Genomic DNA, 26,603 nt, shown 5'->3' with positions numbered 1-26,603 from the left:
ACCTCCTCTTGTCCCACCACCTGACTCCGAATTCTTTTTAACGTGTGATCCAGCATGTAAATCACCGGAATAGTCATGCTGATAATGGCATCGTCAGCACTAAACATCTTCGTCGCCATTTCAAAACTGTGCAGAAGGGTGCATAGGTCCCTGACCTGAGATCACTCCTGCAGTGTGATTTGCCCCACCTCTGGATCTCGTTGGCCCAGGGTATACGTCAGAACGTATTGCACCCGGTTTTGTCGGTGCTGCCACAGTCGCTGCAACATGTGCAGAGTTGAATTCCACCGTGTCGGCACATCGCATTTCAGCTGGTGAACTGGCAGGCCCAACGACTTCTGTAGAGCTGTAAGTCGTTGAGCTGCGGGATGCGAACGGCGGAAGTGAGCACACAGCGACCGTGCCCTCTGCAGAAAGCCATCTAGCCCGGGATAGTGGGCTAAAAATTGCTGGACAACCAGGTTCAACACGTGAGCCATACAAGGCCCGTGTGTGACATTGCCCCGGCGAAGGGCCGCACCCAGGTTTGCAGCATTGTCGCACACGGCCTTCCCTGGTTGCAGGTCCAGTGGAGACAACCATTCATGAAACTTGGTCTCCAGAGCTGACCACAACTTCTCAGCTGTGTGACTCACATTTCCCAGACATTTCAAAGTAAACACCGCCTGATGCCGTTGAGCCCTGCTGCCAGCATAGTAAGGAGGTGTGCTGGATTCCTTCTGCGCAGTTAGAAGGCAGGCCGCATTACCAGACAGGCTTTGGGTGCAGGTGGAGGACCGAGAGGAGGTTGAGGAGGCAGAAGCAGTGGAGGAACTTCTAGATAAAGAGGATTGACGCACAACTCGTGGGGACGGCAAGACTTGGACAGCAGCCCCTTGTCCTGCTGTCACCATAGTTACCCAGTGCCCCGTCAGCGACATGTAACGCCCCTGTCCATGCCTACTCGTCCAAGTGTCTGTGGTGAAATGCACCCTGTCACACACAGAGTTTCTCAAAGAAGCGGTGATGTTGTGTGCGACATGCTGGTGGAGCGCAGGCACACCTTTCTTTGAGAAGTAGTGCCGACTGGGCATCTGGTACTGGGGCACTGCGACGGACATAAAGTCTCGAAAATCCTCTGTGTCCACCAGGCGAAAAGGCAGCATTTCTGTAGCCAACAGCTTGCAGATGGTGAAATTCAACCTCTTAGCTTTGTTATGGCTAGGAGGAAATGGTCTTTTACTTGTCCACATCTGAGGGACCGAGGGCTGGCTGTTGTGCTTAGACGGGGTTGAGTAGGGTGTCCCCGGCAAACTGCCGGTCTGTGAGGAAGATGCAGGCGGAAAAGTTAGGTTGCCTTGATCCAAAGGTGGTGCTCTCGATGTCGGAGAGCGCTCAACACCAGCTTGTGTTTCCACTTCCAAATGAAATGATGACCTGCCAATCACACTGGCTGTTGCGGGTAAAGAGGTGGCAGGTCTGCATCCAAAATCATGTGTGACTGCTGTCCCCCCAGTCACAGAGGATGAAGAGGCCGCGGATGCACAAGATGGGGCAGACAGTGGTTGGCCCGGCCCGCTAGGCAGCATTGTAGCACAGTGAGCTACCCACTGCAACTTATGCTTCATATCCATGTGACGGTTCATGCATGAAGTACTCAAACTATGGATTTTTTGGCCTCTACTTAGCTTTTGGTGACAAATATTACAGATAACACGAGTTGGGTCATCCTTATCGATCTGAAAAAATGCCCAGGCTATGCAAGGCTTAGAGCCCATGCGACCTGAATAGCCACCACGACTTGTGGTCAGAGGCAGAGTTGCGGTTGAGGATGCAGTTGTTGATGTGCTTAAAGTACTCCGTCTCTGTCCAGGAAGGCGCAACCTAACCTTGTCGTCAATAGCATCCTCCTCCACCTCCTTTGCTGACCTTATCGAGTATTTGTGATGTTGAAGTTGAGGTGGAGGAGAGCCCACTTGAAGGAGCACTTGATATCCGTTGAAGCACCTGCTGTTTTTGTGAATCATCTGGAATTTGTAGCGAATGGGCGTGTCCGTAAGAAAGGGATCATATCACTTTATCCACGAAAAGAAGTAGACATCTTAGTTTGGCTGGAAGATGGTCTTTCTTCTGCAGATGTTACTCCCCCCCCACCGCGGGGGGGCTCGACCCACCAGCGGACAGACACCAGTATTGGGAGAGGGGGGCTGGCTGTCAGGGTCCACCGCGGCTCTGGCACAAACCCGGCGACACGGAGGTCGCACGGGCATGAACAGACTGGCCGTGTCGGCTTCACACTCCAGCGTAGTCCTTCTGCCCGCTTGCGCCCGTAATTTTGGGCCTGTAGCAGTGTCTGTTACGCACTGGAGTAGCCCATCTGTACCAAGCTACACCACCTTTGTATTTAATAACAACTTTTTACTGCATCTAGCCCAGTAAATACTTTGGGGCCTGTAACAGTGTCTGTTACTCATTGTAGTAGCCCATCTGTGCCAAGCTACACCACCTGTGTATCTAATAAAATTGTTTTACTGCATCTAACCCAGCCAATCCTTTTGGGCTAGTACTACAGTTTGGCCACTCAGCTCTGCTCGGTTTCCATCCATTGATTTTTTTGTGCAAACAACTACAGAGTTGTCAATTAGTTAACCACCAAAATGAGTGGCAAAAGGGCTGCTGCTGGTGGAAAGGGGAATAGGCGTGTTGGAAAGGGAAAAAAAGGTTCTCAAATTTGATTGGTCCCAACCGATAAATCAGACTTTCTTTAAGGGCATCTTTGCGGCCTTTAGGGAATCCCTTCGTATTGACTTTGACTCTCGTTATGATAAACTCCAAAAATCTATTGACTCGGTTAATCTTAGGACAGATAAAAATGAGTCCGAAATTTTTAACTTGGGAGAAATGAGTAATAAATTAGAGAGGGACAACCGTCACCTTAGAGAAGAGTTACAGGGTGTTAAGAATAAACTCACCGACTTGGAGGATCGTAATAGAAGGCTGAATCTGAAGTTTAGAGCCATACCAGAAGCAGTTAAAAATGACCAGTTGGCTCCCTACATCAAGGATTTGGTAAGGGCAGCTATCCAATCCTTGTCTGACTTAGATCTGACCCTGTTGAGAGTACATCGTCTTCCAAAGCCCAAGCATCTCCAACCCGAAACACCCAGAGACATCATTGCTAAATTCCACTTCTATCACACGAAAGACCAACTAATGGAGTATCTTCGCCGCAAGGGGTCCCTCCCAAAACCTTATAACTCTGTTAAGATATTTGCGGACTTGTCTAGGGAAACTATGATGCAAAGCAAAAAATTTATAAAAATTACTGATGCCCTACGTAATAGTCAGATTCAGTACAAATGGGGATTTAATCCCACAAAAATTCTTTTCTTCTATCAAGGGAAGAACTATAGCGTCTCGGAAACTGAAAATGGGAAAAAAATTCTTGGGGATCTAGGGATCATCACCTGATGAACTATATCTATCATTAGGCTGATGCAATCCGCCGAAACTTTAGCTCCATATAGGAGGTATCCATCGAAATTTATTCCCTCCTTGTTGGGATTCCACAGAGTAATTTGATAGACTCGGACTTGATCTGAGACTAAGTTTTCTCTACTTGTTTAGTACAATTCAGTATAGTTTGACGTTAGGTAAAATTTAGATATTCCTTTTTATTCTTTCATTCTTCACTTATGTTTAAAGGAAAACTAATGACAGTAATCTCTCATTTGAAATTGAGTCTTTTTTCTTATCTCAACAAACTTGGTCATGTCACTTAAATTCTTGGTCAACAATGTTAACGGCCTGAACTCTCCCCAACGGTGCTTTTATACCTGGAAGATGATTAAAGACTACAAAGCTGATGTAGTGGCCTTACAGGAAACAAAAATTTTCCTCTACTAATCAACCTAGATTTTCACACAAGGACTTCCAAAATATATTTCTCGCAAATAATCAAAAAAAAAATGGGGTGTTGCCATCTTGATTAAAAATTCTGTTACATTCGAACAAATTTCTCGTATAGATGACCCAAATGGGAGGTTTATAATCTTAACCTGTAAACTAAATCACCAACTTTTTACCCTAGTGAATGTCTATGTACCTAACTGTGGACAAATCACCTTTCTTAACAGAATTTTGCAAAAAATTGACCAGCATACAAGGGGTGAATTGATAATTTTTGGTGATTTTAATATAGTCCCTAATCCCTCCCTTGATTCTTCTAACAAATCAAGGCAACACTCTTTATGCTTGGATCCTTGGATAATAAAATCTGGTTTGTATGATGTCTTTAGATGCATTCACCCATCATCTATGGAGTTCACACATTTCTCGGGTACTCATAATTCCTATGCCAGACTATATTTAGTCCTCACAAATATCTTCTCTCTCCACAAATTCAAATGTATCTCTATAGGCCCCAGAATATGGTCTGACCACTCTCCGGTAGTATTTGAGGTTGAGACACTATGCAATACCTCCGCACAACGGCTTTGGAGAAATAACAGCTTCCTCTATAACCATCCAGTTTATAAAAAAGAAATAGCACTATCCAAAACTATTTTAAAGACAATGATATTGATAACATATCAATATTTACTTTATGGTCTGCTTTCAAGGCAGTACTCAGAGGAAAGCTTATTCAATTAAATTCACAACTAGCTAAAACTAATAGAGACAAAACAAAAAATTTGGTCAACGATATACATAGTTTGGAACAAAAACAAGTTTCCAACCCCTCCCTAGACTATTCTGCTAAGATACTCCAACTTAGAATGAATCTCAAATCAATGTTAACAAGTGAATATGAAAAAATGGTACAAACAACCAAATCTAAATACTACTTCTCCGCAGATAGACCGTCTAAATTATTTGCTGCTAAGGTTAAACACTTTAAACTGAAGTCTAGAATAAATGAGATTAAAGACCCCTCCGGTCGTTTAGTAAAACATCCACAAGATATAGTTAACTCTTTTGCAGACTTTTATAAAGCACTATATAATTTAAGAGAAAACTCTACCTCAACCCAGCCCTCTGATATGGAGATTGATGGTTACTTAACCAAACTTAACTTGCCAACTTTAAACGATCAAGATCTGCAAGACTTAAACCTGCCATACTCATCCCAAGAAATCTCAGGAGTAATTAAAGAGTTTAAAATAGGTAAATCGCCGGGCCCAGGCGGCTTCCAAAATGAGTTGTATAAATCATTTAACAATTTACTGCTTCCTTATCTTACCAGATTATCTAATCAATCTGCTCAGCAGGGATTTCTTCCGCATGACATGTTGGAAGCTATTGTCACTATTATTCCCAAAAATAAAGGAGATCCCTTAGATACAAAGAACTACAGGCCTATCTCTCTCCTAAATTCTGATACAAAAATTCTGGCAAAATTGGTTGCGGATAGACTGAAATCACATATCGGTAAATTAATCCATAACGACCAGACAGGATTTATTCCTGGCCGAACCACTGCTGACGCCACAAGAAGAGCTATAGATCTAATTACCCTGGTTGAACGCTCAAAACTACTATCAGCCTTCCTAGCTCTAGATGCAGAGAAGGCTTTCATCAGAGTCTACTGGCCTTTTCTCTTTGGCACTCTGCAAAAATTCGGCCTTCATGGGAACATTTTTAGGTCTATTAAATCGATGTACTCCAATCAGTCTGCTCGAATCTACTCAAATAACACTCTTTCTCAAAAGTTTAGCCTTTCTAATGGTACTAGACAGGGGTGCCCCCTCTCACCCATCCTCTTTGCTCTCTTTATTGAGCCCTTTGCGGCCTCGATCAGGGAAAATATTAACATTAAAGGCATCCCTATTGATACCGAACAAATCAAAATAGCCCTGTTTGCAGATGATATTTTGCTTACCATTTCGAATCCTCTTAAATCTTTGAGACATGTAACATCATCAATCGAAGAATTTTCCCACCTCTCCCTTTATAAAGTAAATAAAGAAAAGTCCCAAATCATAGATTTTAATTTATATTGTACCCTACTGGCTTACCTTAAAGAAGAATTTGAATACACTTGGAAAGAAAGAAAAATCTCTTATTTGGGAATCCTCATAACTAAGCCCTCAACTGACATAGTCCAGGAGAATCTCTCTAACCTACTTAAAACCTTTCACCAGGACTACTTGCGCCTAACTAAACTTGAGATCTCCTGGCTAGGCAGAATTGAGGCATTTAAAATGCTTCTCCTTCCCAAGTTCTTATATATAATTAGGTCTATTCCTGTCTTTATTCCTAAAATCTGGTTCCAAAAATTCCAAACCCAATTGCTGAAGTACATTTGGAACAAGAAGAAACCAAGAATATCTAGGATATCTTTGGAAAAGCATAAGGGGATGGGAGGGTTGGGAGTCCCCAATCTCTATAATTATTACTTAGCTTCAATACTTAAACTTTCACGGGGATGGTTGTTAGACTCAGATATCTCAGCCTGGACTTTTATAGAAAAATCAATCGTTAAAACAAAACAAATGTCGGCATTAATACTAGCTCATCTAATTGAACCCTCCAGGCCTCCTCCAAACTATCCAGCTCTGAGGGCTGCTATTTTGGCATGGAGAAATCTTGTAAATAAATCCCCTGACCGAACTAGCCCGACACCAATAAAAAATATTCCTCTCACAGTACTGGAAATTTTAATACCAAAACTCAATCTATCGACGTGGTTGGATAGGGGAGTACTGTATGTAGATGATATTATGCAAAACGACTCTTTAGCGTCTTTCTATTATCTTCAATCCAAGTTCTCTCTTCCTAGAGATGAGAGAACAAGTTGGAGATCTATAGCTAACTATTTTGGAAATTCCTCTCCCACTCTTTCTCTCCCACAAATGGTACAAGACCTTATAAATTCTCCAAACAAGACCCAACTTTGGAAATCAAACATATTCTATAAAATCCTCAATGAGGAGACAGACATTCCTGACCACTCATTCGTAGGGGCATGGGAACAAGAATTGAATCTCAAAATAGATTTGCAAAAACTAAAAAAAACATTAGCTATTGCGTACTCCAATACTGCTTCTGCCACGATTCAGGAATCCTACTTTAAAATGCTATCTCGGTGGTATTGGACCCCAGTCAAGCTCCACTGTATTAATCCGGTAAACTCACCAAATTGCTGGAGAGCCTGTAACAACCCAGGTACTTTATCCCATATATTTTGGAGCTGCCCAAAATTGGTAAACTTCTGGCTAGGAATTAAACAACTCATAACAGATATCACCGGAATGAGAATTGACATTACTCCTCAGCTTGCTCTTTTATCCATAGGCATAGAAGACTTTCCCAAACAGCTGCGTTACATAATTTTACACATACTCTTTACAGCAAAACTCATCATAGCTTCCAGATGGAAAAGTGATGACCCACCAGCTTTAATACACTTGATAGAAAGAGTGACGCAACATAGCATATTTGAATATAATGCCGCCATTAGGAGTAACTCCTTCTCAAAATACTTAGAACGTTGGGATCTTTGGACCTCGAAATACTCTCCCATGTTATCAAACACGGCCTAGGTGACATGCCTAGGTTTGTTATTAGCTCATCTTCGTTTTTATGACAATCTTAATTTGAGATGATGATGAGGATTATGCTCAGTTTGACTTGGATTTCATTTCGGATTTTCTACTCTACTTTGCTTTAAAATACTGTCTTTATTTTATCAACCTCAACAACATTGTATGCTAATATACGAGAATCTTTTAGTTTTTATATATGTTCTCGTGTGTTATGGGAATTGCAAACTGTTGTATTCTAAATGTGAAACTCAATGTTTCTGTTTTAATATGTCTGTTCCCCTTCCCCCCTCCCTCTTTTATTTATGTACCCCCTCCTCCCCTTCTTTCCGTTTTATGGAAAATTTCAATAAAAATATTTAAACACAAGAACAGATGATTGGTGGGGTGCTGGTTGTCGCACATCCACCAATTTGATATTGATGACCTATCCTGAGGATAGGCTTCAATAGAAAGTATCAGACAACCCTATATGGTGAAACGTTATCGTTTAGACCTTTGTCAAAGGTTTTTCACCCAATTAACCAATGTGCTACTCTGCACTGATGAGAGGCAAGAGCCTTGAAATAGATGCCTGCTGATGGAGGTGTTTACCTTTTGGAGAAGACTTTGGTTTGGCTGAATATCCTAAGACATGTGCTAAGGTCTTTATTGACTTATATAGCTTGGTTACCCCTAATAGGTGGTAGTGCAGCTTTACAAAGCCCATATCTATGAGCATGCGAATATAATGGACCTCACAGAGTCTGCTGTCTTCATGAGGGGAGAAATCCTCCCCCTCCCCCCACAGCCTTAGCAGTGACTGATGCCGGCGACATTAACAATGAAAAAATAATAATGTATTCCCTATTATTTTTCTTTTCATTTATCTGGCCTCATAGCAATATATGGGATAAACAATCTTAGTTGTCAGCCCAGGCAAAATTGAGCTATCAGAGCTACTATTACAATCGATATTTAAAATGAAAAAGTAGCTTAGCACTACACAAAAAAAAGAGGAATACCCCACAAAAGCCATAGACAAGGAATAAAAAGAGTAGAAATTGAGTAGGATGTCTACCTAACAATTGCATTATTATATCTGTGCCTGTCAGTTGCACAGTGCTCAAAATTACAGCAATGTGACCTCCGAACCATTTTTATAAGTAAAAAATATTCAGATTTTTTCCCAAGCTTTTTAGCAATCAGTATGAAATACAAATCCATTGTATGTAATTTTTCTTCCTTATTGCTTTTTTCTTTCACTATGCTCTGAACATCATCAAAAAATAGGCCAAGATTATATCTTGATTATAATACTTGTTAAATATGGCTTATAGAACAAATCTGTGCTCTTTGAAGAAAATGTAATGTACAGTATATCTCTATTGCATAAAGATACAGTATGTATCTTTTACAGTATATTCATTGACATACAGCGAGAGCTGCGAGACAAAGATACTTAAAGAAGCACTCCTCCAATCAAAATGTTTATCCTCTTAATATTTTGCAGTCTTCATATTATATAGCATTGTGTACTTACAATTTCTCATTTTGTCTTTCTACCCAGCTAATTCTTCTGTTTTCCATTAGGTCTATGACCTCAGGTGATTAAAAACTGACTAGCTGAATCCTTCTAAGCTCTATGTAGAAACAGGAGGTCAATTTTCCCTGCATGAGTCATCACTGCAAAAGTCCCTGGCAGAGGGAGGAGCAAATCAGCTGGGTGAGGAGTTGAAGAGGGGGATGACTCATGCAGGGAAAAGAGACTTCTTGTTTCTACATAGAGCAGCGAAAAGAGACAAATTAACTGGGTAGAAAGTTAAAATGAGCAATTGTAAGTACACAGTGTTGAATAATATGACTGCAATATATTAAGACTCAGAGGATAAAAACTTTGATGAGAGTGCTTTTTCAAGTGATAAATAATAGTCCGGAAGATCAAAAGATGCTACAGCGAGTGTGTCCAGAAAGAATAAGATGTTCTAATTCAGGATTATATCCTTTAAGCAGTGGCAGACACAGGGCAAGAACAGTATATAAGCCCTTTGCAGTCCAATAGTTCTATTCTTTCTGCTGCTTGCTGCTTTGGAGGCAGAAGTGGCCCCCTTAACTCTTGAGCCCCTGTATGGCTGCACAGGTTGCACCAATGATATGTCCACCCCTGTATTGCACATTAACTATTACATGAACAGTTCAGTACTCCTATTAGCAAAAACTACACAGAAATATTGTGCCTTTTGGCAAATATGAGATACGAAAGAAAACAACGTCCAAAAAAGCTATGGGTCTGCCCCATTGATGAGGGAAGCTACACCTCCCGTCTCTGAAACTGATTTATCAGCTGCTTTATACCGTATGCAGATACACAGCCGCCAGCCACATCTGGGACACATACCTATCCCTAAAACTGAGGTTCCCCAACCCGATTTTGCCTGGTGAGCACTTAGGCAAGATATGAATGGAGAGATTGTCATTAAAGCGTGCTTGGCTTTTACTATAAATCCTAAAGAAATGAATGCAGTAAGCTGAACAACTAATTGGACCCCTTATCTCCTAATGAAAGATGTGCACCTGTTTTGCCTCCTCTCAATTCATTCCAGACTGCAACAGGTGGGATGGGGTTTCACAGACCTCTATTCTGCAGATGAGAGTGGGTCCCAAAATTGCAACCCACACCTATCAGCCATTTATGGCATATCCACATGGTATAATGTAAGTAATAAACATCTGTAAGAAGGTTAGAAGGGTGCATTTAGGGAAGAATATCTCAGTACATGCAGAGGGTATTAGTTTGTTTGTGACTATTTTCTTCACCTGCTGGTTAGCAAATCATTCTCTTTGGGCACCCCAAACGGCACACTTCTGGGATTTTGTGTCTTAAATGTCACTGTCAGTGAATAACAGCGCAATTTAAGGGGTTGATAGTAGCAATCAGAGCATATAACACAGCAAGTTTCTGCCAGTTGTGATGCAACCTCAGTTCCTGAGCCTGCTTCATACACCAGCACCTGACATGTGACGTATATGTACGGTGGATGAGAATAAGAGGTTAAAAGTAGAGATAGCAAATTATTATGATGCAAATCAAATTAAAGTTACATTTTTAGGAAATAACTAAACTCCAAAAAATTAAACAGTTTGCCATAAACTCTGCATGAATTGTCAAAAATGTCCACCACCATTTTACACATTGCACAAGACTACATTAGCTAGAAAAGGATCATATGACCTCAGGCGGGCTTCCCATTAATGCAATCCAGCTATCATATCACATGGTATAGCGCAGCCAATCAGGACGGACTATTAAAGCCAAAGAAGGAAATGCAGTAGCCATTTTTAAATGAATCTGGAAAGTGAAAGTGAACATCACAGCTCACAGCTTTGCCAACGAGATAGTGAGTGAAATCCATCAAATAGTGAAGAAACTGTACATATAATGTGTGACAGCATAGCACTGATGAAGGGAAAGCAAATACTGTCATACATGGTTTTCAGGGCAATTGGAGGATTCAATGCACTTTAAATATGCCAAGAATCAAATTTACTGGAAGATTCATCAAATTTGGAAAATTCAACTTTTAAAACACTTGCTTATCTCGAGTTTAAAGGGTTGACCACTACTCTGATGACCTTATGGTATGTGATCAATATCAGATCATAAAGGGTCTGACACCTCACCGATCAGCGGCTATCCCCCTCACCAGCAGCCAAATCCAAACAGTGTACTGCAGCTGAACAGCACAGCTCTGCACACTGTATAGTGGCCATTCTCATGTACTGCAGCTGAACAGCACAGCTCTGCACACTGTATAGTGGCCACACTCATGTACTACAGCTGAACAGCACAGCTCTGCACACTGTATAGTGGCCAGTCTCATGTACTGCAGCTGAACAGCACAGCTCTGCTCGCTGTATAGTGGCCATTCACATGTACTGCAGCTGAACAGCACAGCTCTGCTCGCTGTATAGTGGCCACTCTCATGTACTGCAGCTGAACAGCACAGTTCTGCACACTGTATAGTGGCCAGTCTCATGTACTGCAGCTGAACAGCACAGCTCTGCACACTGTATAGTGGCCAGTCTCATGTACTGCCGCTGAACAGCATAGCTCTGCTCGCTGTATAGTGGCCATTCTCAAGTACTGCAGCTGAACAGCACAGCTCTGCACACTGTATAGTGGCCATTCTCATGTACTGCAGCTGAACAGCACAGCTCTGCTCGCTGTATAGTGGCCATTCTCATGTACTGCAGCTGAACAGTACAGCTCTGCTCGCTGTATAGTGGCCATTCTCATGTACTGCAGCTGAACAGCACAGCTCTGCACACTGTATAGTGGCCATTCTCTTGTACTGCAGCTGAACAGCACAGCTCTGCACACTGTATAGTGGCCATTCTCATGTACTGCAGCTGAACAGCACAGCACTGCTCGCTGTATAGTGGCCATTCTCATGTACTGCAGCTGAACAGCACAGCTGTGCTCGCTGTATAGTGGCCATTCTCTTGTACTGCAGCTGAACAGCACAGCTCTGCACACTGTATAGTGGCCATTCTCTTGTACTGCAGCTGAACAGCACAGCACTGCTCGCTGTATAGTGGTCACTCTCATGTACTGCAGCTGAACAGCACAGCTCCGCTCGCTGCATAGTGGCCATTCTCATGTACTGCAGCTGAACAGCACAGCTCTGCACATTGTATAGTGGTCACTCTCATGTACTGCAGCTGAACAGCACAGCTCTGCTCGCTGCATAGTGGCCATTCTCATGTACTGCAGCTGAACAGCACAGCTCTGCTCGCTGTATAGTGGCCATTCTCATGTACTGCAGCTGAACAGCACAGCTCTGCACACTGTATAGTGGCCATTCTCATGTACTGCAGCTGAACAGCACAGCTCTGCACATTGTATAGTGGCCACTCTCATGTACTGCAGCTGAACAGCACAGCTCGGCTCGCTGTATAGTTGCCATTCTCATGTACTGCAGCTGAACAGCACAGCTCTGCTCGCTGTATAGTGGCCATTCTCATGTACTGCAGCTGAACAGCACAGCTCTGCTCGCTGTATAGTGGCCATTCTCATGTACTGCAGCAGAACAGCACAGCTCTGCACACTGGATAGTGGCCATTCTCATGTACTGCAGCTGAACAGCACAGCTCTGCTCGCTGTATAGTGGCCATTCTCAAGTACTGCAGCTGAACAGCACAGCTCTGCACACTGTATAGTGGCCATTCTCATGTACTGTAGCTGAACAGCACAGCTCTGCTCGCTGTATAGTGGCCATTCACATGTACTGCAGCTGAACAGCACAGCTCTGCTCGCGGTATAGTGGCCATTCTCATGTACTGCAGCTGAACAGCACAGTTCTGCACACTGTATAGTGGCCAGTCTAATGTACTGCAGCTGATCAGCACAGCTCTGCACACTGTATAGTGGCCAGTCTCATGTACTGCAGCTGAACAGCACAGCTCTGCACACTGTATAGTGGCCATTCTCATGTACTGCAGCTGAACAGCACAGCTCTGCTCGCTGTATAGTGGCCATTCTCAAGTACTGCAGCTGAACAGCACAGCTCTGCACACTGTATAGTGGCCATTCTCATGTACTGCAGCTGAACAGCACAGCTCTGCTCGCTGTATAGTGGCCATTCTCATGTACTGCAGCTGAACAGTACAGCTCTGCTCGCTGTATAGTGGCCATTCTCATGTACTGCAGCTGAACAGCACAGCTCTGCACACTGTATAGTGGCCATTCTCTTGTACTGCAGCTGAACAGCACAGCTCTGCACACTGTATAGTGGCCATTCTCATGTACTGCAGCTGAACAGCACAGCACTGCTCGCTGTATAGTGGCCATTCTCATGTACTGCAGCTGAACAGCACAGCTGTGCTCGCTGTATAGTGGCCATTCTCTTGTACTGCAGCTGAACAGCACAGCTCTGCACACTGTATAGTGGCCATTCTCTTGTACTGCAGCTGAACAGCACAGCACTGCTCGCTGTATAGTGGTCACTCTCATGTACTGCAGCTGAACAGCACAGCTCTGCTCGCTGCATAGTGGCCATTCTCATGTACTGCAGCTGAACAGCACAGCTCTGCTCGCTGTATAGTGGCCATTCTCATGTACTGCAGCTGAACAGCACAGCTCTGCTCGCTGTATAGTGGCCATTCTCATGTACTGCAGCTGAACAGCACAGCTCTGCTCGCTGTATAGTGGCCATTCTCATGTACTGCAGCAGAACAGCACAGCTCTGCACACTGGATAGTGGCCATTCTCATGTACTGCAGCTGAACAGCACAGCTCTGTACACTGGTTAGTGGCCATTCTCATGTACTGCAGCTGAACAGCACAGCTCTGCACACTGTATAGTGGCCACTCTCATATACTGCAGCTGAACAGCACAGCACTGCACACTGTATAGTGGCCACTCTCATGTACTGCAGCTGAACAGCACAGCTCTGCACACTGTATAGTGGCCAGTCTCATGTACTGCAGCTGAACAGCACAGCTCTGCACATTGTATAGTGGCCATTCTCATGTACTGCAGCTGAACAGCACAGCTCTGCACACTGCATAGTGGCCACACTCATGTACTGCAGCTGAACAGCACAGCTCTGCACACTGTATAGTGGCCAGTCTCATGTACTGCAGCTGAACAGCACAGCTCTGCACACTGTATAGTGGCCAGTCTCATGTACTGCAGCTGAACAGCACAGCTCTGCTCGCTGTATAGTGGCCATTCTCAAGTACTGCAGCTGAACAGCACAGCTCTGCACACTGTATAGTGGCCATTCTCATGTACTGCAGCTGAACAGCACAGCTCTGCTCGCTGTATAGTGGCCATTCTCATGTACTGCAGCTGAACAGTACAGCTCTGCTCGCTGTATAGTGGCCATTCTCATGTACTGCAGCTGAACAGCACAGCTCTGCACACTGTATAGTGGCCATTCTCTTGTACTGCAGCTGAACAGCACAGCTCTGCACACTGTATAGTGGCCATTCTCATGTACTGCAGCTGAACAGCACAGCACTGCTCGCTGTATAGTGGCCATTCTCATGTACTGCAGCTGAACAGCACAGCTGTGCTCGCTGTATAGTGGCCATTCTCTTGTACTGCAGCTGAACAGCACAGCTCTGCACACTGTATAGTGGCCATTCTCTTGTACTGCAGCTGAACAGCACAGCACTGCTCGCTGTATAGTGGTCACTCTCATGTACTGCAGCTGAACAGCACAGCTCCGCTCGCTGCATAGTGGCCATTCTCATGTAATGCAGCTGAACAGCACAGCTCTGCACATTGTATAGTGGTCACTCTCATGTACTGCAGCTGAACAGCACAGCTCTGCTCGCTGCATAGTGGCCATTCTCATGTACTGCAGCTGAACAGCACAGCTCTGCTCGCTGTATAGTGGCCATTCTCATGTACTGCAGCTGAACAGCACAGCTCTGCACACTGTATAGTGGCCATTCTCATGTACTGCAGCTGAACAGCACAGCTCTGCACATTGTATAGTGGCCACTCTCATGTACTGCAGCTGAACAGCACAGCTCGGCTCGCTGTATAGTTGCCATTCTCATGTACTGCAGCTGAACAGCACAGCTCTGCTCGCTGTATAGTGGCCATTCTCATGTACTGCAGCTGAACAGCACAGCTCTGCTCGCTGTATAGTGGCCATTCTCATGTACTGCAGCAGAACAGCACAGCTCTGCACACTGGATAGTGGCCATTCTCATGTACTGCAGCTGAACAGCACAGCTCTGCTCGCTGTATAGTGGCCATTCTCAAGTACTGCAGCTGAACAGCACAGCTCTGCACACTGTATAGTGGCCATTCTCATGTACTGCAGCTGAACAGCACAGCTCTGCTCGCTGTATAGTGGCCATTCACATGTACTGCAGCTGAACAGCACAGCTCTGCTCGCGGTATAGTGGCCATTCTCATGTACTGCAGCTGAACAGCACAGTTCTGCACACTGTATAGTGGCCAGTCTAATGTACTGCAGCTGATCAGCACAGCTCTGCACACTGTATAGTGGCCAGTCTCATGTACTGCAGCTGAACAGCACAGCTCTGCACACTGTATAGTGGCCATTCTCATGTACTGCAGCTGAACAGCACAGCTCTGCTCGCTGTATAGTGGCCATTCTCAAGTACTGCAGCTGAACAGCACAGCTCTGCACACTGTATAGTGGCCATTCTCATGTACTGCAGCTGAACAGCACAGCTCTGCTCGCTGTATAGTGGCCATTCTCATGTACTGCAGCTGAACAGTACAGCTCTGCTCGCTGTATAGTGGCCATTCTCATGTACTGCAGCTGAACAGCACAGCTCTGCACACTGTATAGTGGCCATTCTCTTGTACTGCAGCTGAACAGCACAGCTCTGCACACTGTATAGTGGCCATTCTCATGTACTGCAGCTGAACAGCACAGCACTGCTCGCTGTATAGTGGCCATTCTCATGTACTGCAGCTGAACAGCACAGCTGTGCTCATTGTATAGTGGCCATTCTCTTGTACTGCAGCTGAACAGCACAGCTCTGCACACTGTATAGTGGCCATTCTCTTGTACTGCAGCTGAACAGCACAGCACTGCTCGCTGTATAGTGGTCACTCTCATGTACTGCAGCTGAACAGCACAGCTCTGCTCGCTGCATAGTGGCCATTCTCATGTACTGCAGCTGAACAGCACAGCTCTGCTCGCTGTATAGTGGCCATTCTCATGTACTGCAGCTGAACAGCACAGCTCTGCTCGCTGTATAGTGGCCATTCTCATGTACTGCAGCTGAACAGCACAGCTCTGCTCGCTGTATAGTGGCCATTCTCATGTACTGCAGCAGAACAGCACAGCTCTGCACACTGGATAGTGGCCATTCTCATGTACTGCAGCTGAACAGCACAGCTCTGTACACTGGTTAGTGGCCATTCTCATGTACTGCAGCTGAACAGCACAGCTCTGCACACTGTATAGTGGCCATTCTCATGTACTGCAGCTGAACAGCACAGCTCTGCACACTGTATAGTGGCCATTCTCATGTACTCCAGCTGAACAGCACAGCTCTGCACATTGTATAGTGGCCACTCTCATGTACTGCAGCTGAAGAGCACAGCTCTGCACACTGTAGAGTGACCATTCTCATGTAATGCAGCTGAACAACACAGCTCTGCACACTGTATAGTGGCCAGTCTCATGTACTGCAGCTGAACAGCACAGCTATGTACACTGTATAGTGGCCACTTTCATGTACTGCAGCTGAACAGCACAGCTCTGCACATTGTATAGTGGCCATTCTCATGTACTGCAGCTGAGCAGCACACCTCTGCACACTGTATAGTGGCCATTCTCATGTACTACAGCTGAACAGCACAGCTCTGCACACTGTATAGTGGCCACTCTCATGTACTGCAGCTGAACAGCACAGCTATGCACACTGTATAGTGGCCACTCTCATATACTGCAGCTGAACAGCACAGCACTGCTCGCTGTATAGTGGTCACTCTCATGTACTGCAGCTGAACAGCACAGCTCTGCTCGCTGTATAGTGGCCATTCTCATGTACTGCAGCTGAACAGCACAGCTCTGCACACTGTATAGTGGCCACTCTCATGTACTGCAGCTGAACAGCACAGCTCGGCTTTCTGTATAGTAGCCACTCTCATGTACTACAGCTGAACAGCACATCTCTGCTCGTTGAATAGTGGCCAGTCTCATGGACTGCAGCTGAACAGCACAGCTCAGCACACTGTATAGTGGCCATTCTCATGTACTGCAGCTGAACAGCACAGCTCTGCTCACTGTATAGTGGCCACTCTCATGTACTGCAGCTGAACAGCACAGATCTGCACACTGTATAGTGGCCATTCTCATGTACTGCAGCTGAACAGCACAGCTCTGCACATTGTATAGTGGCCACTCTCATGTACTGCAGCTGAACAGCACAGCTCTGCACATTGTATAGTGGCCATTCTCATGTACTGCAGCTGAACAGCACAGCTCTGCACAGTTTATAGTGGCCACACTAATGTACTGCAGCTGAACAGCACAGCTCTGCTCAATGTATAGTGGCCATTCTCATGTACTGCAGATGAACAGCACAGCTCTGCTCACTGTATAGTGGCCACTCTCATGTACTGCAGCTGAACAGCACAGCACTGCACACTGTATATTGGCCAGTCTCATGTACTGCAGCTGAACAGCACAGCTCGGCTTTCTGTATAGTAGCCACTCTCATGTACTACAGCTTAACAGCACATCTCTGCTCGCTGTATAGTGGCCATTCTCATGTACTGCAGCTGAACAGCACAGCTCTGCTCGCTGTATAGTAGGCATTCTCATGTACTGCAGCTGAACAGCACAGCTCTGCACACTGTATAGTGGCCATTCTCATGTACTGCAGCTGAACAGCACAGCTCTGCTCGCTGTATAGTGGCCATTCTCATGTACTACAGCTGAATAGCACAGCTCTGCACACTGTAGAGTGGCCACTCTCATGTACTGCAGCTGAACAGCACAGCTCTGCACACTGTATAGTGGCCAATCTCATATGCTGCAGCTGAACAGCACAGCACTGCTCGCTGTATAGTGGTCACTCTCATGTACTGCAGCTGAACAGCACAGCACTGCTCGCTGTATAGTGGCCATTCTCATGTACTGCAGCTGAACAGCACAGCTCTGCACACTGTATAGTGGCCACTCTCATGTACTGCAGCTGAACAGCACAGCTCTGCTTGCTGTATAGTAGCCACTCTCATGTACTGCAGCTGAACAGCACAGCTCTGCTTGCTGTATAGTAGGCACTCTCATGTACTGCAGCTGAACAGCACAGCTCTGCACACTGTATAGTGGCCATTCTCATGTACTGCAGCTGAACAGCACAGCTCTGCACACTGTATAGTGGCCACTCTCATGTACTGCAGCTGAACAGCACAGCTCGGCACACTGTATAGTGGGCAGTCTCATGTACTGCAGCTGAACAGCACAGCTCTGCACACTGTATAGTGGCCAGTCTCATGTACTGCAGCTGAACAGCACAGCTCGGCACACTGTATAGTGGGCAGTCTCATGTACTGCAGCTGAACAGCACAGCTCTGCACACTGTATAGTGGCCAGTCTCATGTACTGCAGCTGAACAGCACAGCTCTGTACACTGTATAGTGGCCAGTCTCATGTACTGCAGCTGAATAGCACAGCTCTGCTCACTGTATAGTGAAACCAAACCTGGAAAAAAACGAAAAAGGGCCCATAGTATTGCAAAAATAGTATATATCAAAATTTATTATACATAAATGATCAGACAAATACTGGAATCAGTGCGGAAAATACATGAGGCATTAAAACCCGCAACAACCCTCTACACACGTCAGGGACACATCGAAACGCGCGTCGGGGCATCCCTGCTCTGCATGTGCCGACCCCAGACGGACCCATAATCCTGACTGTTCCGTGCTGAAGCCTGACATCCCTGGTATGTATATAGTTGAGACTCTAGCTAGTCACTCTTAGTTATATCCAGTACGTGATAGGGAATTTGCACCCAGCACGTATAGGACAGTGTGGGCAGTTTCGTATACATGCTAAACTATGTACTTATAGAGTACCCTCTCTGCAAATTTTGAAGAGAAGATAGACAATAATATTTCATGTATAGCGATGATCTTTTGATTATTTGATTCCATGGATACCTTATATATACAATTTTGTACTTTTTGTGTCCTGAATTGGGTCTGCCGTGTGTAGAGGGTTGTTGCGGGTTTTAATGCCTCATGTATTTTCCGCACTGATTCCTGTATTTGTCTGATCATTTATGTATAATAAATTTTGATATATACTATTTTTGCAATACTATGGGCTCCTTTTTAGTTTTTTTCCTGGTTTGGTTTGTAAATTTATGGCGATGGAGCCTTATGATGTCCGTAATAGGGTAGTATTGAATACAGCAATAATTTAGGTTTATAAATATTTGATATGATATACACTACCTGCTCATGATTAGTATGTACTACACTGTATAGTGGCCATTCTCATGTACTGCAGCTGAACAGCACAGCTCTGCACATTGTATAGTGGCCACTCTCATGTACTGCAGCTGAACAGCACAGCACTGCACACTGTATAGTGGCCATTCTCATGTACTGCAGCTGAACAGCACAGCTCTGCACACTGTATAGTGGCCACACTCATGTACTGCAGCTGAACAGCACAGCTCTGCTCGCTGTATAGCGGCCATTCTCATGTACTGCAGCTGAACAGCACAGCTCTGCACACTGTATAGTGGCCATTCTCATGTACTGCAGCTGAACAGCACAGCTCTGCTCGCTGTTTAGTGGCCACTCTCATGTACTGCAGCTGAACAGCACAGCACGGCACACTGTATAGTGGGCAGTCTCATGTACTGCAGCTGAACAGCACAGCTCTGCACACTGTATAGTGGCCAGTCTCATGTACTGCAGCTGAACAGCACAGCTCTGTACACTGTATAGTAGCCAGTCTCATGTACTGCAGCAGAATAGCACAGCTCTGCTCACTGTATAGTGAAACCAAACCTGGAAAAAAACGAAAAAGGGCCCATAGTATTGCAAAAATAGTATATATCAAAATTTATTATACATAAATGATCAGACAAATATTGGAATCAGTGCGGAAAATACATGAGGCATTAAAACCCGCAACAACCCTCTACACACGTCAGGGACACATCGAACCGCGCGTCGGGGCATCCCTGCTCTGCATGTGCCGACCCCAGACGGACCCATAATCCTGACTGTTCCGTGCTGAAGCCTGACATCCCTGGTATGTATATAGTTGAGACTCTAGCAAGTCACTCTTAGTTATATCCAGTACGTGATAGGGAATTTGCACCCAGCACGTATAGGACAGTGTGGGCAGTTTCGTATACACGCTAAACTATGTACTTATAGAGTACCCTCTCTGCAAATTTTGAAGAGAAGATAGACAATAATATTTCCTGTATAGCGATGATCTTTTGATTATTTGATTCCTTGGATACCTTATATATACAATTTTGTACTTTTTGTGTCCTGAATTGGGTCTGCCGTGTGTAGAGGGTTGTTGCGGGTTTTAATGCCTCATGTATTTTCCGCACTGATTCCTGTATTTGTCTGATCATTTATGTATAATAAATTTTGATATATACTATTTTTGCAATACTATGGGCTCGTTTTTAGTTTTTTTCCTGGTTTGGTTTGTAAATTTATGGCGATGGAGTCTTATGATGTCCGTAATAGGGTAGTATTAAATACAGCAATAATTTAGGTTTATAAATATTTGATATGATATACACTACCTGCTCATGATTAGTATGTACTACACTGTATAGTGGCCAGTGTCATGTACTGCAGTTGAAATCCTATTCAACTATAGGTCACCAATATCAAGCAAGAGGACAAACCCTTTAAGGTCTGCTTATTTATGCTAATGACATAAAAACCGAGAGAACATTCTTAAAAGGAAAAACAAGCTAAAATTATTTATATTCAGCATATACACCCACATTTTTTAAAATGTAATCATACCATCTTCACCAACTAAATACCCATACTGAAATCAATTGAGATAAAATGTATATTTGTATTAATACAGCACATATATACAAGTTCAGTTTAGCATAAAATACCCGTATCATTTTTAAATGATCATATTTCGCATTGGGTCAGACCTCTTTATAAAAATATATACGGTACTTTTAATATGGTAAAGTATTATTGCTATTATTCACCATTATTTGCACGTTAGTTGCTATTCTTGAATGTTTCTGTTTAGAGCTCATGTGTCTGTTGGGTAGATACTGATAGTTTTTGTTAATATGTGAATGGAGTATAAAACTTCATGTATATATTTCATACTGCAATTATAGTTGTAGAAAAGCAAACACTCTTACTGTCAGTCACCGGTTTAGGTTGTGAACTCTTCAGCCTGAGAGAAGGTCTAAATCTGGTTCTGTCATTGAAGCTCCAGCTTTTTTGTACTTTTGTTGGACTTGCTTCTGAGCCCATATCAGTGCTCGGGGAACGTCGATCTCCAACAGATGTTTGTCTGCCTTTTATACTTTGACCTCTTGGGCTTGCCATACGGACTCTCTCCTTGAAGCTCAATTTCTGGCTGTGAAAAAGAGATTATAGTTATTCAAATTTGAGGCCAGATCCATCAAACACTTTCTTAAGAGGACAATAAATAGTTAAGGTTTACTTATAATTTTTTTTTAAGAACTTCTGACTAGATAGGCTTAATATAGCTATAACTCAATAAAACTCAATAAGACAAAGAATAATGTAATGAGAAAAACTTTAGTCCAAACAGGAAGCTTAGATAGACACATTATAATGAAAGCAATTTAAAAAACAGATTCTGTTATGGCTCACAATGCAGAAAAAAGATTAAATATCACAGGTATTATAAGAAAACATGCAAGTTAGTTCACAGCAAGCAAATTGTCCATTTATTGAAACACGTCCTCATGCATGTGCACGACTTTACTATGCAGTCAATGAATATAATTTACATGTCATATTTGTTATCTGATGACTATATAACCAGACATAGCACATTACTTCAAATATATATACTTCCCAAATATACAATGCTGTTCTACACGGAAATTACGTTACTTATCAAAGTTTGCAATGGAATGCTTAACCACTGGATACCAATGATGAAATGATTTTCTTGGGTGGTATAGACATTTTCAGTTAATGGGGTTTGCCAGGATTTTGTATTGGTGCCCTTTACTTAGAATAGGTTATCCAAGTATAATTGGTGGTGTCCAACCATCAAGACACCAACAGACCAACAAAGCCAACAAAGCAAAAAGGCAGTAGTGCATGATGGTACACCATGGCCCCTCTTAAAGGGGTTGCCTCCAATTTTTTCTAATGAGTCCATGGTGATTAAAGAAAAGAAAACTACTAATACTCACCTCCCAGACTGTCTACTACTACTTATATTCACCTCCCAGGGTCCCACTCCTCCATACTTGCTACTGGGTCCACCAATGTTCTGCTGGCAGCAATATCTGGTGGGGCACATTGCATGACCACTACAGCCAATCAGTGAACACTGATCAAAGTCACGTCAATATTAACTTCATTGTCAGGTACTACATAGAAGTGACTCTGACGTTCCAGACTTTGCTGTGTTGGGTACTGAAGAGAAGTTGTGAAAGTCATTGCTGAAGTCCAGCAATTGCTGCTACCTCTGAGCTCTGCTGATCACTGAAGTTTCCTAGAGTAAGTCCCTTTATCCAATCCGACACTGATGGTCAACCCTAAAGATAGGCTATCAATGTAAATATTCCATAAGAAAAAAAACTTTAAAGAGTAGTACTACCTAGATAATGAACATGGAAGATTAGTATTTCTACATCATTCAAATTTGAACTGCAAGTGAAAATTGTGTATCCTTGCATGGACTATCATATTAAGGGCTTGTGCAGATGGTCGTATTATCAGCCCGAGTGTGATTCGACAAAACATTGGATCACACCCGCGCCAATGCTAGTCTATAGGGCTGTGCCCATGACCAATTTTTTTCCTTGGATAGAGTATATCTGAGAAAAAAACTGCTGCATGTCCGAATTTGATCCAATATTGGGAACACACTTGGCCAAGCAAGTCAATGACTGTGTGGAACTCATCGGACTGTCATCGTAGTCCGATTTCCTCGCACTTACACAATAGAGAAGATGGAGACATTTTGTTCTCCATAATATCCTCAAAATATATTCTGTCATCCGAGAGAATCGGATCACACGATGATCACAATCCGATCAAACTCTGATCAGAGTGTCATTTACATAATTGGCCCAATTCTCTCTGCTGAGAGAATCTACAGCCATCTGCACAAACTCTAAGGCTTTCCCTAGGTCGAATTGTTACTATTCATACTGTACAAATTGAGCTATTGCTGTAAGTTTAGGTCATAATAGTATCTTCCTTCGCTCATAGCTCCAATGGAAGTCTTGCTATGGCAGCATGGAATAAGACAGCTACAATGGGACATCCTGTACTAGTTGATATTTTTTTCTGTATAACATGAACACTTTTCTTATTAAGGTACTGATGTCTTTATATTGGTTGTTCTCAAGTTATATTGGTTATTTATCTTATTTAATCTTAATTTTGAAGGTCGAATACACAATTATGGGTTGATCTGCATTGGACATTCTCTACTTTTTATAAGGGTTGATAAACTAATAACAAAGATTCCCCTGATAGGAACTGCAGGAACCATTTGTAATCTATGAGGAAACCTTGTAGAAACTGTTCAATTTCCCCACAATTCTACTATGGTGAAATTAAAGGTATCACACTGAGTTTTTAGAAGTAATGCCCCCAAAAAATAGGAATGACTAGAAGAAAGACAAGCAGTAGGTTCACAAAAAGAGGGCTTCTTTCTTAGGTATAAAATACAACGCACTCACTAAGCTTTTTTACTAGGATACTGGAACAACTTCCTATCCATATTCAAATAAAAAATGTTCAAATACTCTTTGAATAAGCTTCTTATTGGCTTCAATTGGAAAATATGCCTTAGGGCACTTTTTTTTGAGCAGAAAAAAAGCATCATGCTAATGTGCCACCCCTGCGGGTTCAGTCACCACAGAGGTACTGCATCTCACCCAGAGGTGTGGTACCCCACTCTCAGGTAAGGAGGGAGTACTACCCGGGACCCACACACCCACATCCAACACTACACCACTCCAGACCAGCAGGTGGGGTAAGATGCACGTGTACAATGCTGATCCCTGTCCCTGGTTGGAAGGGCGGGAACCAAGAGAGGGGGAAGCATGTAGTGGGTGTGGGTGGAGGAAGTAGTTGAGGGGAGAACCGTCAGAAAGAGTATAAGAAGAAAGGGAGCCATCTAGAAGGAGTTCAGTCAGAACCAGTCCTGCTCAGGAGGAGTGGAGAAAGGAGCAGGGCCCAGTGAGAGAGGCCCAGGAGAAGGAAAGAGAGAAGAGAGGAGCAGAGGGTAGGCTCCAGGAGGTACAGAGGGGATCCCAGGGGAACGGTGAGTGCGGAGGCCACCCGTGCGCCCGAATCCACGCTAACGTGGAGGGATCAGGCCGCAGAGAGGGGACCGGCCTCTAAACTAGTGGAGAACAACCAGGCTCAGCTAGATAACCGGAGGCTGCTGTACTTGCAAGGAGCAGCGGCCAACCACCACAATTACATCGCCGAAAAGGTGGCCGCGTAGGGTCCAGGGAATTTCAAGTCCCCCGACAAGACACGATGCTACCGGCTTGGGACACTGATTGTGAGGCGCAGGGCAGGAGGGTGAGAGCCAGCGCAGGGAAGACGACCGAGAAAGGAACATAGAACGGGGACCCGTTTAAGTACTCCTGAGAGACTTGAGAGTTGCTGAATCTCTTCCCTGGTGAACACAGGACGACATGGGAGGTTACACACTGGCCCTGGTAACCTGGAGTCTTGAACAACTGTGAGTAAACCTTGAAGACTGCACCCCACTGTGTCCTGGAATTATTGCTGCGCCATCACCAGCCCAGCACTACACAGCACCAACAACATCTACCTCATAGCATCACTATATCCTGCCCTGGAGCTAAGCTCTGCCTGTGGAGAGCTGAACCAACTCTGCTGCGTCACCATCAGGTCCAGAGGACCTGCACCGCAGCGGTGGCCCCATATAACTGCATACCACAGGTGGCATCACAAATATTATCTCTAAAAACTTTATTCCCCTTTTACTTTACTTAGCCCTTTAATTGACCGCCCTGGGTCATGGACCGGGTCACTGCCACCGTGACATCCCCCAGCATTGACTGGCCCGGCTACCGAGTACCCCATGGCCCAGGGGGCGCGTCACTAATGCATAACAACAGCATCAAAAACAATGTTAGAAGCTTCAATCACCACTTTAGGTTTCCTAGACAGATTTTCTGGTAGAAAAATACCCAAATAAAAAAGGCTGTGTGAACTTAGCCTAAAACACCCTAATCATTACACAGCGGGATTTCATACCAATATGTTTCTGTGCCATACAGGTCAGGACAGGTTCTCCAGAGCAGGAGATGCTTATAATGACTTTTCATTTTAGCCAAGAGATGAAGATCCTGAATGGTCTCCTATGATTTAGTCAGATTTCTTTAATAAGTATATACAATTGATTTTATAAATTTAAACCAAATTATTAGTGTCAATTATGTTAAAATTACCTTAGTTTAATTAGAGTTGAGTTGTGGGGGGGGGTCATCTTTTGAGCTTGCAACTTTGGATGCCCTTTTTACACCAGTCGAAAAGATGCCAGATTGGCTGGAATTTTACCTTAATCAGGACAATTTGATAGCAAATGTAATTTGCAGATAGCTGCTGCTATTGTAATCCTATTTCCTATTCTAAAATTTTCATGTTAAATAGATTTTCTTTTGGATTTCTTTAATGACATTATCTATATCTTTGGTTGTCATCTCAATATTATGTCAAACAGTATTGCAATGAAAGATCTACCATTCACAAAATGTGATGGTCACAGCTCATCTACTTGACCACCCTGCACAATGACCTCTGCACAGGTCACAGAAGCATCCCTACTTTCCTATACATGTAAATGAAAATATCCCGTCTATTGTGTCTTATGGTCCATAAGGTTTCTACAATGCCTATCTCTAAATGCAGTTATCAGCAAGTTGGATGCCACCACAATCATGTACATAAAATAGTATAAAAAATCTTTAATCAGAAAAAAAAACAGACTATAAAAATGAATGTCAAGTATCTCATTTTAATTAGTAAGCAAAATATTGATTATTCAATGTCTTGAACAATTCACTGTTGTGTACTACACATAAATTCAGTATTAGGTTTATGTGACTGAAATCACATTTTGTCACTTGTATATACTGGAATAAGCTGCAGCGTTTAGTGTTAGAATCCCTAGATTTACTAATACCTAAGGCCTCATTCAGACATCCGTGATTTTTCACATATGTAAAAATGTGGACAGCTATTCATCAGTGCTTTGGATCCGAGTTTCATCAGTATTTGTTCAGTGTGGAAGTTTTTACTATCAGTATTTCAGCAGTGATTTTTCACCAATGGAAAAAAAAAATTAGACTGCAAAGCTTCTCCCACCCAT

General features: G+C 43.7%; 1 protein-coding gene across 4 annotated transcripts in view; it reads right to left on the bottom strand.

Annotated features, from left to right (window-relative positions):
- The window catches only part of KCNQ5 (potassium voltage-gated channel subfamily Q member 5), an 866,735-nt gene that overhangs the window by 88,434 nt on the left and 751,698 nt on the right, over positions 1 to 26,603 (bottom strand). For all 4 annotated transcript variants that reach the window (XM_073675560.1, XM_073675562.1, XM_073675559.1 and 1 more), the window contains one exon: positions 21,394 to 21,614. In XM_073675560.1, coding sequence (XP_073531661.1) covers positions 21,394 to 21,614 — 221 coding nt within the window. The remainder of the gene's footprint in view (positions 1 to 21,393; positions 21,615 to 26,603) is intronic.

The sequence above is a fragment of the Phyllobates terribilis genome, unplaced genomic scaffold (assembly GCF_046119375.1).
Source record: "Phyllobates terribilis strain yellow unplaced genomic scaffold, ASM4611937v1 Scaffold_3__8_contigs__length_932513732, whole genome shotgun sequence".
Lineage (NCBI taxonomy): Eukaryota > Metazoa > Chordata > Amphibia > Anura > Dendrobatidae > Phyllobates > Phyllobates terribilis.
The sequence above is the reverse complement of the archived record's forward strand: the minus strand, read 5'-3'. Positions and strand labels throughout refer to the sequence as shown.